Source organism: Carcharhinus amblyrhynchos, chromosome 3 (assembly GCF_965287045.1).
Source record: "Carcharhinus amblyrhynchos chromosome 3, sCarAmb.v2.hapA, whole genome shotgun sequence".
NCBI classification, from domain to species: Eukaryota; Metazoa; Chordata; class Chondrichthyes; order Carcharhiniformes; family Carcharhinidae; genus Carcharhinus; species Carcharhinus amblyrhynchos.
In genome coordinates this window covers 19293554-19308460 of record NC_137326.1, presented here as the reverse complement: position 1 = coordinate 19308460, position 14907 = coordinate 19293554, and the positions used below count along the sequence as shown (strand labels likewise).

The 14907-nt window shown below is 44.2% G+C and overlaps 1 protein-coding gene across 9 annotated transcripts in view; it reads right to left on the bottom strand.

Moving 5' to 3' along the window:
• Positions 1–14907, bottom strand: part of atp2b2 (ATPase plasma membrane Ca2+ transporting 2) — an 830803-nt gene that overhangs the window by 316745 nt on the left and 499151 nt on the right. For all 9 annotated transcript variants that reach the window (XM_080181822.1, XM_080181828.1, XM_080181801.1 and 6 more), the window contains exon 4: positions 13773–13970. In XM_080181822.1, coding sequence (XP_080037948.1) covers positions 13773–13970 — 198 coding nt within the window. The remainder of the gene's footprint in view (positions 1–13772; positions 13971–14907) is intronic.

The window sequence follows — 14907 nt, the reverse complement described above, 5'->3', positions numbered from 1 at the left end:
CATGATGCCTGTTTGGCCTTGCAATTCCAGCACAAGTTAAACGAACCACTTGTCTTTCATGGCTTATTCCTACATTATTGATCTGGAGATGCCAGAGTTGGACTGGGATGGATACAGTAAGAAGCCTCGCAACACTAGAGTATCCCTCTCTCCACTCGCATTGTAAAGACTTGATTACCTAAAAAGACTCGCATTGCAACCATTATCTTGCAATTGTATTTTTGTCTATATACGTCATGTTTGTGAAACCCACCTCTCCACTCATCTGATGAAACAGCAGCGCTCTGAAAGCTCATGATTCCAAATAAACATGTTGGATTTTAACCTAGTGATGTGCTCCTTTTGGGGCTTATTGGGCGAGATTTTTTGATCGCACTCTCTCTCCAAGACCAAAGGTCAATGGACCTTTGCGTGGTCCTGTCCCCATCTGCTACAATTCCCATGGTAAGTGGGAAGGAAAATTCCACCCATTGACTTTTTTTCATTCATGGGATACATAGGAATTAGGAGCAGGAATAGGCAACTCAGCCCTTCCAGCCCACTCCCCCATTTAACCTGATCATGGCTGATCTTACCCTAGTCTCAGTTCCACTTTCCTGCCTGCTCCCCATTGCCCTTTATCCTGCTTTTCCTCAGAAACACTTGTCTATCTTTTTCTTGAATCTGTTGATTGATTCTGCCCCCACCGCACTCTGGGGCAGTGAATTCTACAGATTCATAATCCTCTGAGAGAAGTAGTTTCTCCATCCAAATTGTGCGGAGGGTGTGGAGAGTCTACAGAAGGATCTAGATAGGCTGGGCGAATGGGCCAGGAAATGGCAAATGGAATTTAATGTTGGCAAGTGTGAGGTGGTCTACTTTAATAGGAAGGACTATTACTTACGGGGCGAGAAACTGCAGCAGGCGACGGTGCAGAGGGACCTCGGGGTCCTTGTGCATGAGTCGCAAAAACCCAGCTTGCAGGTGCAGCAGGTGGTCAGGAAGGCGAATGGGATGCTGGCCTTCATAGCGAGGGGGATTGAATATAAAAGTAGGGAGGTCTTGCTGCAGCTGTATAGGGCATTGGTGAGGCCGCAGCTGGAGTACTGTGTGCAGTTTTGGGCGCCGTACTTACGCAAGGATATTTTGGCCTTGGAGGGAGTGCAGAGGAGGTTTACTAGCTGATACCGGAGTTGAGGGGGTTGAACTATGAGGAGAGGCTGAATAAACTAGGCTTGTACTCGTTAGAGTTTAGAAGAATGAGGGGAGATCTCATTGAGACGTATAAGATGATGAATGGGATGGATAGGATAGAGGTGGAGAGACTCTTCCCGCTCAGAAAGGACAGTAGGACTAGGGGGCACAGCCTCAAGATAAAGAGGGGGCGGTTTAGAACGGAGTTGAGGAAGAACTTCTTCACTCAAAGGGTGGTGAATCTCTGGAATTCTCTGCCTGTTGAAGTGGTGGAGGCTGCCTCGCTAAATATTTTTAAGACGCAGGTTGATGGGTTTTTGATAAGAGAGGGGATTAAGGGTTATGGGGAGAGGGCGGGAACGTGGAACTGAGCCACGACAGATCAGCCATGATCTTATTGAATGGCGGGGCAGGCTCAAAGGGCTAGATGGCCTACTCCTGCTCCTATTTCTTATGTTCTTATGTTCTTGTCTCAATTTTGAACCTCTCACTCTATATCTATGACCTCTTGTTCTAGACTGTCCCATAAGGGGGAACATTTGTTCAATGTTGGTCCACCTTAACAATTCCCTTTAGCATACAACCAGTATTTATTGCCCATTCCATGTTGCTGTGGATGTAGAGTCATATATAGACCAGGTCGGGTAAGGAAAACAGATTTCCTTTCCTAAAGGACATTAACGAATCAAATGGGTTTTTATGATAATCAACAATGCTCATGGTCATCATTAGACTTTTTAAAATTCCAGGTTGTTATTGAATTCAAATGTCACCATCCGCCTTGATGGCATTTGAACCCGGGTCCCCAGAGCAATACCCTAGGTTTTTAGATTGCTTGTCCAGTGACACCATCACTCTGCCAGTGCCTTAGGTTGCTCATCTAGCTTTCTCCTCTAACTTTAAGATACAAAGAACTTGTTTTTTACCTATATAAATGCAAAATACTGCAGATGCTGGAACCTGAAACAAAAACAGAAAAAGCTGAAAAATCTCAACACTTGTGGAGAGAGAATAGAGTCAATGTTTCAAGTCTAGGTGACCCTTCATCAGAACTGAGAGGCAAGAGTCAACATAGACTTACACTATGAGGGTAGGGAGTGGTGGTGGAGTTGTACAAAAGGGATGTAAATGAGCATGCAGAAGGCTGAGAAGGTGTTGAAAGTGTCCATTAAGTGATGAAAATGTGTTTAATGGCAAAACATTAATAGTTCTTTTCACATCCTCAACTCTTCCCAAAGTACTTCCATACATCACTTGAAAGTGAAGTAATCGTTAGTTGGGCAAATGGTGCAACATACTTTCACACAGCAATGGGATGAACCATATTTTTGGTGGTGACCCTGATAGAAGGTTCAAGTTTGCCACATCTCCCCTTGATGTGCCTTGAAAAGTGCCATGAGATCCTGGGCATCCTCCTAAACCACTGGATAAGAAAGCTCAAAGACAGCATCTCAATCAAACCAGTGCCTCATCTGGACAACACTGAACTATCAGCTCAGATTTTTTTGTGCTCACGTCCTTAGAATTCAGGAGCAACAGAGCTCCCACTAACACTGACATCTGAACAGCATTCCAAAGTTTTCTCAATTAATAGCAGTTGGCAAGATGTAACTCATGGGGTACCACAGGGTTCGGTCCTTGGGCTCCAACTATTTACAATTATATGAATGACTTGGATGCAAGAATAGTAGGAACCATCACCAAATTTGCAGATGACACTAAAATAGGTGGGATAGTAAGTTGCAATAATGAAAGAAGAAATTTACAAATGGATATGGATAGGTTGTGAATGGGGCAAAATTTGGCAGGTGGAATCTAACATGGAAAAGTGTGAGGTTACCCATTTTGGTAGGAAAAATACAAAGTTAAATTATCTTCAGTGTAGAGGGATCTGGTTGTTCTTGTACCTGAATACTAGTTTCGTTTGATTCATTTACAATAAGTAATAAGGAACGCAAATGGAATCTTGGCATTTGTCGCTAAAGGAATGGAACATAAAAGTAGTGAAGTGTTGCTACTACTGTACAAAACGTTAGTGAGACTGCACTTAGAATATTGTGCACAGTTTTGGTCCCCTTACTTGAGGAGGGATGTAGTTTCACTGGAGGCAGTTCAGAGGAGGATCACTAGATTGATTCCAGAGATGAGGGGTTTGATTGGCCACCTTAGGCCTATACTCCCTAGAGTTTCGCAGAATGAGAGGAGATCTAATTGAGGTGTACAAGATGATCAAGGGGATTGGCAAAGGAGACGTGGAGAGGAAGTTTCTTCTTGTAAGGGAATCCAGAAGAAATCATAGTTTTAGGATAAAGGGTGGCAGATTTAAAACAGAGATGAAAAATTACTTCTCACAAAGGGTCACGAGTCTATGGAATTCACTACCCCAGGGCATGGTGGATGGCAGGACTTTGAGTAAATTCAAGGAAGAGATAGATAGATTTTTAATTAGTAAGGGTTTGAAGGGCTAAGGTGAACGGGCAGGGAAGTGGAGTTGAGGCCAAGAGGAGGTCAGCCATGACTGTGTTAAATGGTGGAAAAGGCTTGAGGGGCTGTTATCCCAAACAATTAATAATGACAACGTCGATTATTATTAAGTGAAGGAATCATGGTAGCATTCATGTAGCTGATTCTCTATCTTTACTCACAAACCAGTTGCATGTTCATGGGGCACAATCTCTGTGAAATAGGTATCACTGTGGGTAGGAGCCCATATGGTCCTGTGTGCGGCACCAATAATGCCCTGGAATCCAACTAGACAGTAAAATTGCAGGGCTTGTTCATGTTGTTGGCTGGCTCCCATAGAAGAATGAATGAAATCTGTGGCCCAGCCAAGCAATGCATCTGTCATCTGCATTAGCACTGTCGTTTGTGAGATTTGGCAAATATCTCCTGCTGTTGCTTGGAAAGAACTACTTATTATAGCCCCTGTCCTTGAAATTGTTTCAAGGTCTAACTGCACAGGTCTGTCATGGTTTAATTTATAGTTTCGACATGCAGCTAAGATTGTCTTCATCCGCGCATGTAGGTGGTGGCGTAAATATGGCTCCTTCATGAGCATGAAGCCTTGCACATCTCAGTAATTGCGCCTAATCCCAAACGAAACAGCAGATAAGAGTGATATGCCCAGTGGGAAGCTGACGGATGGTGCTGACACTCCAGCCAATTTAAATTCCCTTAGCAAACACTCCCAAATGGAAGTAGAATACAATTTTGAAAGAAGTCAGTGGTAGGCAGGGCAAAGAAACAAATCAAATTTCCCATTTCAGGCAGAGGACCAATAAAAGCAAAAAAAAACTTCCATTCGTATGTAGGGGAGGCAGTGGCACAGTGACATTGTCACTAAAGAAGTAATTCAAAGCCCCAGCATAATGCTCTGAGGACTCAGATTCAAATCCCACCATGGTGAAATGATGAATTCAATAAAAAATCTGGAATTAAAAACCTAATGATGACTATGAAGCTATTGTCAATTGTTGTAAAAATCCATCTGGTTCACTAATGTCCTTGAGGAAAGGAAATCTCCTGTCCTTACCTGGTCTGGCCTACATATGAATCTAGAGCCAAAACAATGCGCTTAACTCTTAAATGCCTTCCGAACAAGGGCAAATAGGAATGCCCACAACCAATGAAAGAATAAAAAATATAGCGCCTTCCTCAATCTCCACAAAGTATTTCTGAACTGTAGTCATGGCTGTAACGTCGGAAACATGGCAGTCAATCTGGACACAAAAATTTCACACAAGCAGCAAGGAGGGAATGGCCAGACATTCTGTTTTAGGGATATTAATTGAGGGATGAACACTGGCCAGGACCCCAGGGAGAACCGCTCAAAATTGTGCAACAAGCTCTTTTACGCCCATCCAAGATGAGCCTTGTTTTTAAGTGAAGTATATTTACTAGTCACAAGTAAGGCTTACATTAACATTGCAATGAAGTTACGTGAAACTCCCCTTGTCACCACACTCCAGCACCTGTTTGGGTACACTGAGGGAGAATTTAGCATGGTCATTGCACCTAACCAGCACATCTTTCAGATTGTGGGAGGAATCTGGAGCACCCAAAAGGAAACCCACACAGACAAGGGGAGAACGTGCAGACTCCACACAGATAGTGACCTGAGCTGGGAATCAAACCCAGGTCCCTAGCACTGAGGCAGCAGTGCTAACCACCATGCCGCAGCTATGCTAACCACTGTGCCACCGTGCCATGCTTTAATATCTCAATTGAAAACAGTATCTGCAGTGGTGCAGCACTCCACTCTTTCAGCCCTGCATGGGATTGGCAGCTAAGATTTTGTGCTGAAGTCTCTGGAGTGGAATTTGAACCCACAATCTTTTCACTGAGAAGTAAGCGTTCTAGTGACTGAGACACAATTGACTTAGTTATCATAGGCGTTGTTGTTTTAGTAAGGACAGTGAAGAAATGAAACGTTGTTCAGGTGCTCTTAGCATCATTTACAAAAGAAAATGAATTCTCTTAAAAATGTCAACCAAAATTACTAACAGAAATCCAATAACCAAAACGCATTGTAAACTTGGAAAATAACAGACAAAGCTACCAGTGTCAAGACCTGAAAAAAATTCCATCACTCTCAGCTTTCCCTTCAGCCCTCTCCAGCTTGGCAAAGGGAGCACAATCCTGTTTTTCAAAAACAGTCAAGTTAGAATTAATTCAATATTTTACAGGAATATTTCACTTTTGGGAAAGCAAGCTCATTACTGAAGTTTTTTTTATTTATTCATCAGATATAGGTATCACTGGTTGGCCAGCTTTTATTGCTCATCCCTAGTTGCCCTTGAACTGAGTGGTTTACTAGGTCATTTCAGAAGGCAGCTGAGAGTCAACCACATTGGAATTACATGTAAGCCAGACCAGGCAAGGATGGCAGATTTCCTTCCCTAAAGGACTTTAGTGAACAAGATGGTTTTTTTCTGACAATCACCTCATCTGATGAAGGGGCACTTAGAAAGCTCATGCTACCAAGTAAACCTGTTGGACATTAATGTGGTGTTGTGAGACTACTTACTGTGCCTACCCCAGTCCAATGCCGGCAGTTCCACGTCATTCCAACAATCAAAATGGTTCCATGGTCATCAGTAGATTTTTAACTCTGAATGTTTTTATTGAATTCAAATACCACCATCTGTTGTGTTAAGATCTGAACCCAGGTCCCCAGAATATTAGTTGAGTTTCTGGATTAATAGTCTAGCAATAATACCATTAGGCCATCGCCTCCCCTAGTGTGATAGAGTCTGGATCTTAGTCAGATTTTCCAGTTCCCGGGACCTCAACCACTATTCCAAAGGACTCTGTAATAAGGAGGAAGAAGTCCCTTTACCAAAATCCCTTTATTTACAAACTCTAACAGCAGTACACAGGATGTTATCTGTCAGCAGTCTATCTCTGGGGGTGTCTGAGGAACTAAACACTTCCAGTTAAGTGCAAGGCAAAAACTCCCTGATTGGCCCATCAGTTGGATCCCTAATTAGGGAGCTCATACTCCAATAGGCCAATCTCAATGGCCTGATTGAAGTCATTTCAGGCTCCATTTCCAAAGAATGCGCTAAGGTGCTAATGTGCTAATTCCTGGGCATCCTTATGCTGCTTGGCCTGGATCCACCAGCGTATGAGGCACTCCTATATTTGGGTGCCTCATGCAAGAAGGAAGTTGACTGGGCGCTGTGTCCATTGTATGCGTAAGCTCAGCAAGTAGGGTTTCTCCTTGGAGCAGTGAAGGCAGTGGGGAGATGGACGTAATGGATATCTTCCCTTTTTAATGCTTTTTCCAGTATGTGTTCCTCAAGTGTAACACCAAGAAAATATCTCATGAAGCTCGAATTATCGGACCAAAAAATAACATAATCGTTGTCAGAAATATCAACAGACTTGTCAGAAACATGGTGACATAGGAATTGTAATACTGATTTAAAATGCACATTTAAATTTGCACAAACAATAGAAGTTACCTACAGTGTACAAACACAGATATACAACTGTACAAAGGTTCTTGTTAAATTCCTCAATCTTCTGCACATTTTCCAATTCTATGAAATGTAATATTCTCCTGGTAAGACATAACCCATCAACGAAAAAATGACAATATTAATATTGAGTAAAGTTGTTAAATCACGCATTTGATTGTGCCCAGGATCATTCACTGTGCCCCAAGTGAATAAATTCAAGTTGTCTGCTGGAACAGTCTCGCTGTAAAAATGTCAGGTTGCATCACAAACAAATCTCCATTTTGATGGTGCAGGGACAGCGCAGAGGATGATGAAATACCTGCCTGGGGACTGTATACCACGGCTCCCAAAGATACAAGTAGAGTTCCAGACTTTGTACCAAGCTGACAAACTTCAGCTAAATACAGCTAGGACTTTACAAGCAAGAGAATCTACCACAAAGTTAGACCATAAGATCTTAAGATATAGGAACATAATTAGGCCATTTAACCCATCAAGTCTGCTCCACCATTCAATCATGACTGATAAGGTTCTCAACCCCATTTGCCCGCCTTTTCCCCATAACCTTTGATCCCCTTACCAATCAAGAACCTATCTCTGCCTTAAATACACCCAATGATCTGACCTCTGGAACCTTCTGTGGCAATGAATTCCATAAATTCGTCACCCTCTGGCTGAAGAAATTCTTCCTCGTTTTGGTTGTAAAGGGCCATTTATTGGAAAACCACAGCCCTTAGCAACCATCAGACTGCATTTAGGATGTGTCGGAGAGCCGTACCAACTGGGTCCATAAAATTGTTCAAAATGGTTAAGAAAATATGCTGTTGGGGGTTACACTTGTATGTTTAGATATTTTGACTTTGGGGGTTATTTTGCATGGGCATAGAGCAACATCTCGGAGAATGCTATGCTTTTCTGGAATGCATGCCCGAAACTGTGGTCGACATGAAGAATTTCAAGTATTGCACACAGGAGACAGAATATTTGTCCGATGTTGGCTACATTTGTGATCATCTCTCCCCCCGACAACCCCCTCCTCCTCCCAACCCGCTGCTTTGGTGCCTGACGCAATTTTAAATGAGCAAGCCAATTAGTGAATGCTAATTGCCCAATGAGGGGGCAGTGGAATAGGTGAGGTAGCAGTCAGGTGGGTGCAATTTAAAAAGGAACTGGAAGCCATCGTTCGCGGAAATGGCGCCCGTGATATTCTGCTCCTGATGAGCAGCAAGTGAAAGGTCGCCTGCCACGACCAAACAGTCTTGGCCAAAGGTGGCAGACGGAGTGAGTGGACTTGACGCAGTGAGGAGGAGCCGGTATCAGTGCCGCAAAGTTTTTTAAACAACCTTCGGCAGACTGACAAGGTGAATGCAGTGTTACACTCAGATGACAGGCTGCAGTCACAAGCATACACCTGCGTTGAACAGCCTGAGGGTACATCGTCCTTCTGAAGATTCGGTAAGTGAGTATCCAGAAGCATAGCTAGGCCACAGGCATGGCTCACATCTCAACTCGAACTGAAGGAAGGAATACTGTGACTTGTGGCATCTTTTGATTGAATTTATTATTGTCACGTGTGTTAGTATACAGTGAAAAGTATTGTTTCTTGCATGCTAAACAGGCAAAGCATACTGTTATAGAATACATGGGGGGGGAGGAAAGGAGAGAGCGCAAAATATGGTGTTACAGCCACAGCTAGGGTAAAGAGAAAGATCAACTTTATATAAGGTAGGTCCATTCGAATGCCTGATGGCAGCAGGGAAGAAGCTGTTCTTGCATCAGTTGGTACGTGGTCTCGGACTTTTGTATCTTTCTCCCGGTGGAAGAAGGTGGGAGAGCGCATGCCTGGGGTACGGGGGGGGTCGTCAATTATGCTGGCTGCTTTGCCAAGGCAGCGGGAAGAGTAGACAGAGTCAATGGATGGGAGGCTGGATGCCTGATAAACTGGGCTACTTTCACAACCCTTTGTACTTTCTTGCAGTCATGGTCAGAGCAGGTGCCATACCAAGCTGTGATATATCCAGAAAGGATGCTTTCTATGATGCATCTGTAAACATTGGTGAAGATTGTGCAGATTAACGCAGTGAGGGAGTGTACACTGGTTTAAGTTCCTGACCTTGTATAATGCCGGAGATTATAGAAACATACAAAATAGGTGGAGTAGGCTATTTGGCCCTTCGAGCCTGCACCACCATTCAATATGATCATGGCTGATCATGCATTTTCAGTATCCCACTTCTGCTTTCTCTCCACACCCCATGATCCCTTTAGCCCCAAGGGCCATGTCCAGCTCCCTCTTGAACATATCTAATGAATTGGCCCCAACAGCTTTCTGTGGTAGAGAATTCCACAGGTTCACAACTGAGTGAAGAAGTTCTTCCTCATCTTAGTCCTAAATGGCTTACCCCCTATTCTTAAACTGTGACACCTAGTTCTGGACTCCCCCAAAATTGGGAGCATTCTTCCCGCATCTAACCTGTCCAGTCCCAGCAGGATTTTATATGTCTCAATGAGATCCTCTCTTTTGTCTCAATTCAAGTGAGTACAAGCCCAGTCGATCCATTCTTTCTCCATATGTCAGTCCTACTATTCCAGGAATCAGTCTGGTGAAACTCACTGGACTCCCTCAATAGCAAGAATGTCCTTCCTCAGACTAGGAGACCAAAACTGCACCCAATACTCAAGGTGTGGCCTCACCAAGGCCCTGTATAACTGCAGCAAGATATCCTCAGTCCTATACTCAAATCCTCTTGCTATGAAGGCAAGCATTCCCTTAGCTTTCCTCACTGCCTGCTGTAGCTGTATGTGACTGTAACACCATGAGAGCCAGGTCACTTTGCACTTAACCTTTTCCTAAACTGCCATCATCCAGATAATAATCCTCCTTCCTGTTTTTGCCATCAAAGTGGATAACCTCACATTTATCCACATTATATTGCATTTACCAAGTATTTACCCACTCAGCCAGCCTGTCCAAGTCACCCTGCAGCCTCTTAGCATCTTGCTCACAGTACACACTGCCACCCAGTTAAGTGTTGTCTGCAAATTTGGAGATATTGCATTCAATTCCTTCTTCCAAATCATTAATGTATATTGTGAATAGCTGGGGTCCCAGCACTGAACCCTACATTACCCTATTAGTCACTGCCTGCCACTCCGAAAAGGACCCATTTATTCCCACTCTCTGCTTCCTGTCTGTCAACCAGTTCTCTATCCATTTCAATACATTACCCCCAATATCATGAGCTTCAATTTTGCTCATTAATCTCTTGTGTGGGACCTTGTCAAAAGCCTTTTGAAAGTCTAGATACACAACATGTGTGTGGGTGGCATGGTGGCAAGCACTGCTGCCTCACAGCGCCAGGATCCCAAGTTCAATTCCGACCTCAGATCACTATTTGTGTGGAGTTTGCACAGTTTCCCCGTGTCTGCGTGGGTTTCCCCCAGTTTCCTCCCACAGTCCAAAGATGTGGGGGTTAGGTTGATTGGCGAATGCTATATTGACCTTAGTGTCAGGGGTATTACTGGGATAAATGAAGGTTATGGAGATAGGGCCTGGGTGGGATTGTGGTCGGAACAGTCTTGAGGGACCGAGTGGCTTCCTTCTGTACATTAGGGATTCTATTCTATCCACTGGTTCACCCTTGCCCACTCTGCTGGTCACATCCTTAAATTTCCAAAAGATTTGTCAAGCACGACCTCCCTTTAGTTAGTTGTGATGTGCGTAATCTGGTCATTCTTAACGTCATGTTGGAGATAGCCCTTGACCCAGCCAGGGTGACAGCACTGAGGGAGTACTCAGTGGAAAGAGGCAAATCCGTTCAAGACAAGGTGAAGGACTCTGAACATCTTCAGCTGACGGTGATGGAGCTACCATTTCTCTGGCTTCCTTCATACCAAAGTAATGGCTCTCATGGACTGCTTCAGCCCTGCAGAAACAGGGGCTGGCAAGGGCAATTTATCATCACCACCTTCTTAACTTACCCATAGGGTCAGAGTGAAAAGGGGAAGCTACGCAAGCCAGAACGCCAGCATTGGCATTGTCACATCTAAAGGCCCACGATGATAATAATGGCACGATCAGTTAAAATGAATCAATACAATGTAAAAATGATTTTGATTGCACACAGACTTGTGTAAATGTAATGATTAATGACTCAAAAATACTTGAATTATAAGGTAGGGAATAGATGCAAATGAATGAGTCGGATACCATAGTAAGGTAGTTGGTGATGAGATTTTCAGGCAATGTTGGACTTCCACCCTCTTCCATAGAAAGATGAGGTCCTGAGGCATTTGTCTTCCTGGATGAGGAGTCCTCAGGATAAATGTGGCTGAACCAGCACAGCTCAGGCACGCCTCCATCCTGATTGATGTTTTGAGGCTTCCAATTGATCTTTTCAGAGATCCTTGAAAGACGGCTCACCCTGCTTCACTACTTGGTCCTCCTGCTTCCCCCATCTCCCCCAAGGAAGTGGGTTACTCCTTTAATAAAACCCTCGCCTCTCTGATGGGCCAGACACCCCAATCTGATACACCCTACAGGGAATCTCTTGACCGATCAACATACCAGAACCACATCTTGATGGTCCAATGGCCTGTTTGATGGTGGCTCTTTCACTGGGATGGAAGCAACTGCAGCACTTCCGAGTCTCCATCGAGAGAGAGTATAGGTGTCAGCAGCCAATTCTTCAATAGATAGATACCCTTTATCTGCTAGTGGTCTCTCTGGTGACATGAACAGCTACAGCACCCACGGTTGCCTATGGATGAACTAGTAATGGCAGCTGCCTGGATAGAATGCACAGACCTGCAGCAAACACTGATGGTGGTCACACAATATCTGGACACCAGGGAAATCACACTGAATGCTATTGCATGTTCTGCCCTGATGAACTTACTAGTCAACAATCCCCTGCAACAGAGGGAGTCTAGCAATGGAGGCAAATCTCACTGCCCTCTGGGGCCCCATCGGTGGTGGACTTAACGTCATTTAATGCCCTCTAAAATAGGGCATGTAATCTCCCTTATGCTGTGATGAGCAGCTAACAGCAAGGTTGGCTACTGTTCCTTGGAAGGAGCCAGAAGCAAAGGTCAGTGCCATGGTTTTTTTTTGATGGTTCCTGGCAGAAGGTGCCAATGCTACTGGTGAAGAGAGATGTGTCCATCCTCCAGAGCAGACAACTCTGTTATCATCTACTTTGATCAGCACATCCTTCTGTGCCACTGGAACTCTGATTCAAAAAACTCATTAGTTGCTAGTGTATCTTAAGTAGAGCAGAATGCCTTTGTTCCCTCCCATCCCTTTATCTAACGCCATTGCTTGCCTCAGTACCAATGGTCTGCACTTGCTGTGGGAGTAACCACTCTTTATCACTGATCATCTCCATGTCCAAATAGCTCAGTCCCATCTCACAACTGGCCTCCCCACATTCAGAAGCAATGTCCCAGCTATGTGCCACCCTCCTCTCCCCCGCAATACTTGTGTAGGGTGACCCCTCTGTGCTCCTATGTCTGCAGAGCCACCTCAATGAGATGTGCGTGTACTCAACAGCCACTGTGTGTCACTGCCTGAGAGGATCTCTGAGCCATTTCCTTTTAATGCATTAAACTAGATTTATCTCTGCCTCCCTGCCTTGATGCCACCTCCTACTCAAGGACATTATCGTGACTGTGCGGTCAAAGTGTCTGCAATCAATAATCACTTGCTGCCCTTAAATGGGCTCTCAAGTGTCTCATTTTCACACTGAACTGTCAGACCTCTACATTCATGCAGCTTGCTGGCGAAGAGATCACACCACCTTCTTAAAACAGCTTGGGGGGGAGTGGCACCACATTGGAGAGCTGGCGCGTCACTTGTGCCCTCGTCTGCCACTGACTGTGCCCTCCAGCGATCTAACATTCTGCCTGGAGGGGTGCACACAGACGTAAGATTTTTTTACAAATATGTCTATTAACAGAAATGCACATGAAAAGACATAGAGAAATAGACCAGCTGGTCCAGTGATTTGCTGCCATTCAGCCGTGTTGCAACCAGACAAGGTGACCCTCACTGTCTCCACTAACCAGCAGCTAACATAACCCACCTCCCCCCTGGGAGAGGCAATACATCTCTCCCACCCCCCCTACACACACCTTGCCCTGCCACACTGCAATCAGACACAAGCTATGGATGGGAGCAGTAAGCATACAACATATCACCCAAAATCATACCTACCTTCTGTCTGCAGCAGACAGATATATAACAGACGCTACAACCTGACAGAGGCAGCAATAGCACATAGGATGCAGCTTTCCAATTGTTAGCAGCTTGGTAGTAAAATCAGTACACTCTGAATCTTCAGAATCCTTGATGGCGTACAGGCCTGGCATTGAACATTTGGAAAACACGCAACTCATTTCCACTTTAGCACAATTAATGCACCCATAAAATTCATCTACATTGCGTCAAAATAAACTCTTCAAATAAAAGATCTTTACCAGATCCTGCCTGGATGCAATTTATGCAGTCATGCAAATCTAGTTAAGAATAAATGTTTTCATCATCTTATTAACTAATATTCAATGCACTGTGTGTGATACTTAACATTTACAATCAGCAAACAAGATCAGGGGCTTAAAGTAAAATACTTCACTTACTTTCACTTCTCTCTCCAGGTGGTTGATAAAATGAGAGACCCAAGGATATAATGGCTGCAAGTTCTAGGATGATAAGGGTCACATCTTGTAGTGCTTCCCAGATTAACTGTAAGAAAGTTTTTGGCTTTTTCGGAGGTATAAAGTTTCTACCAAAAATTTGTCTTCTTTTTTCAAGATCTGCAGGATTCCCGGCTAAACCTGTAGAGAAAAAATAGAATTGCAACTTTAGTGAGAAATACTTTTTTTAAAAGAAACTTAACTCACTCGTGGGATGTTGGAGTCAGTGGTTAGGCCAACTCACATTTATAGTCCCTAATTGCCCTTCAGAAGTTTAAAGCTTATTTATTAGTGTCGCAAGTAGGCTTACATTAACACTGCAACAAAGTTATTGTGAAAATCCCCTCGTCGCCACATTCAGGCACCTGTTCGGGTTACACTGAGGGAGAATTTAACATGGCCAATCCACCTAACCAGCACGTCTTTCAGACTGTGGGAGGAAATCAGGAGACCCGGAGGAAACCCATGCAGACACAGGGAGAACATGCAAACTTCCCACAGTCACCCAAGGCTGGAATTGAACCTGGATCCCTACTGCTGTAAGGCAACAGTGCCATGGTGCGGCCCTAAGGATGTCGGAAGCTAAGGAAACCCAAAAGATAAATGTCATCAAATTTTTTTGAAAAACCTTCCTTGTGGGCACAGGAGAACTGTTTCTGTGGGCCCATAGGATAGCTCAGGCACTTCCTGCTGTGACCTTGCCCTTTCCCCTTCCTCAGTCACAAATCCACTGGAGGATGGCCCAGCAGCTAAACGCATCATTTACCTCCAATCAGCAGGCAGCCTCTGGGCCAGATCTATCCTCTGAACCTGCTGACTTCCTGCCTGGAACGGGTAAGAAGTTGATCAATGGGTTTTAAACAAGGCCAGTGCCGTTAAAATCAGCCAGCTCCCATTCTGCTAGAGGCAGATGGCAAATTAACTTGTGGTATGGTATCTGCCATCAGTTCAAATCCAACCTATAATGCATTGCCATCTATACGTGTTTTGCAGGAACCAGACTTTGAATGAACATAAGAATGTAAGAAATAGGAGTAGGAGTTAACCATAACACCCTTTAAACCTGCTCTGCCATTCA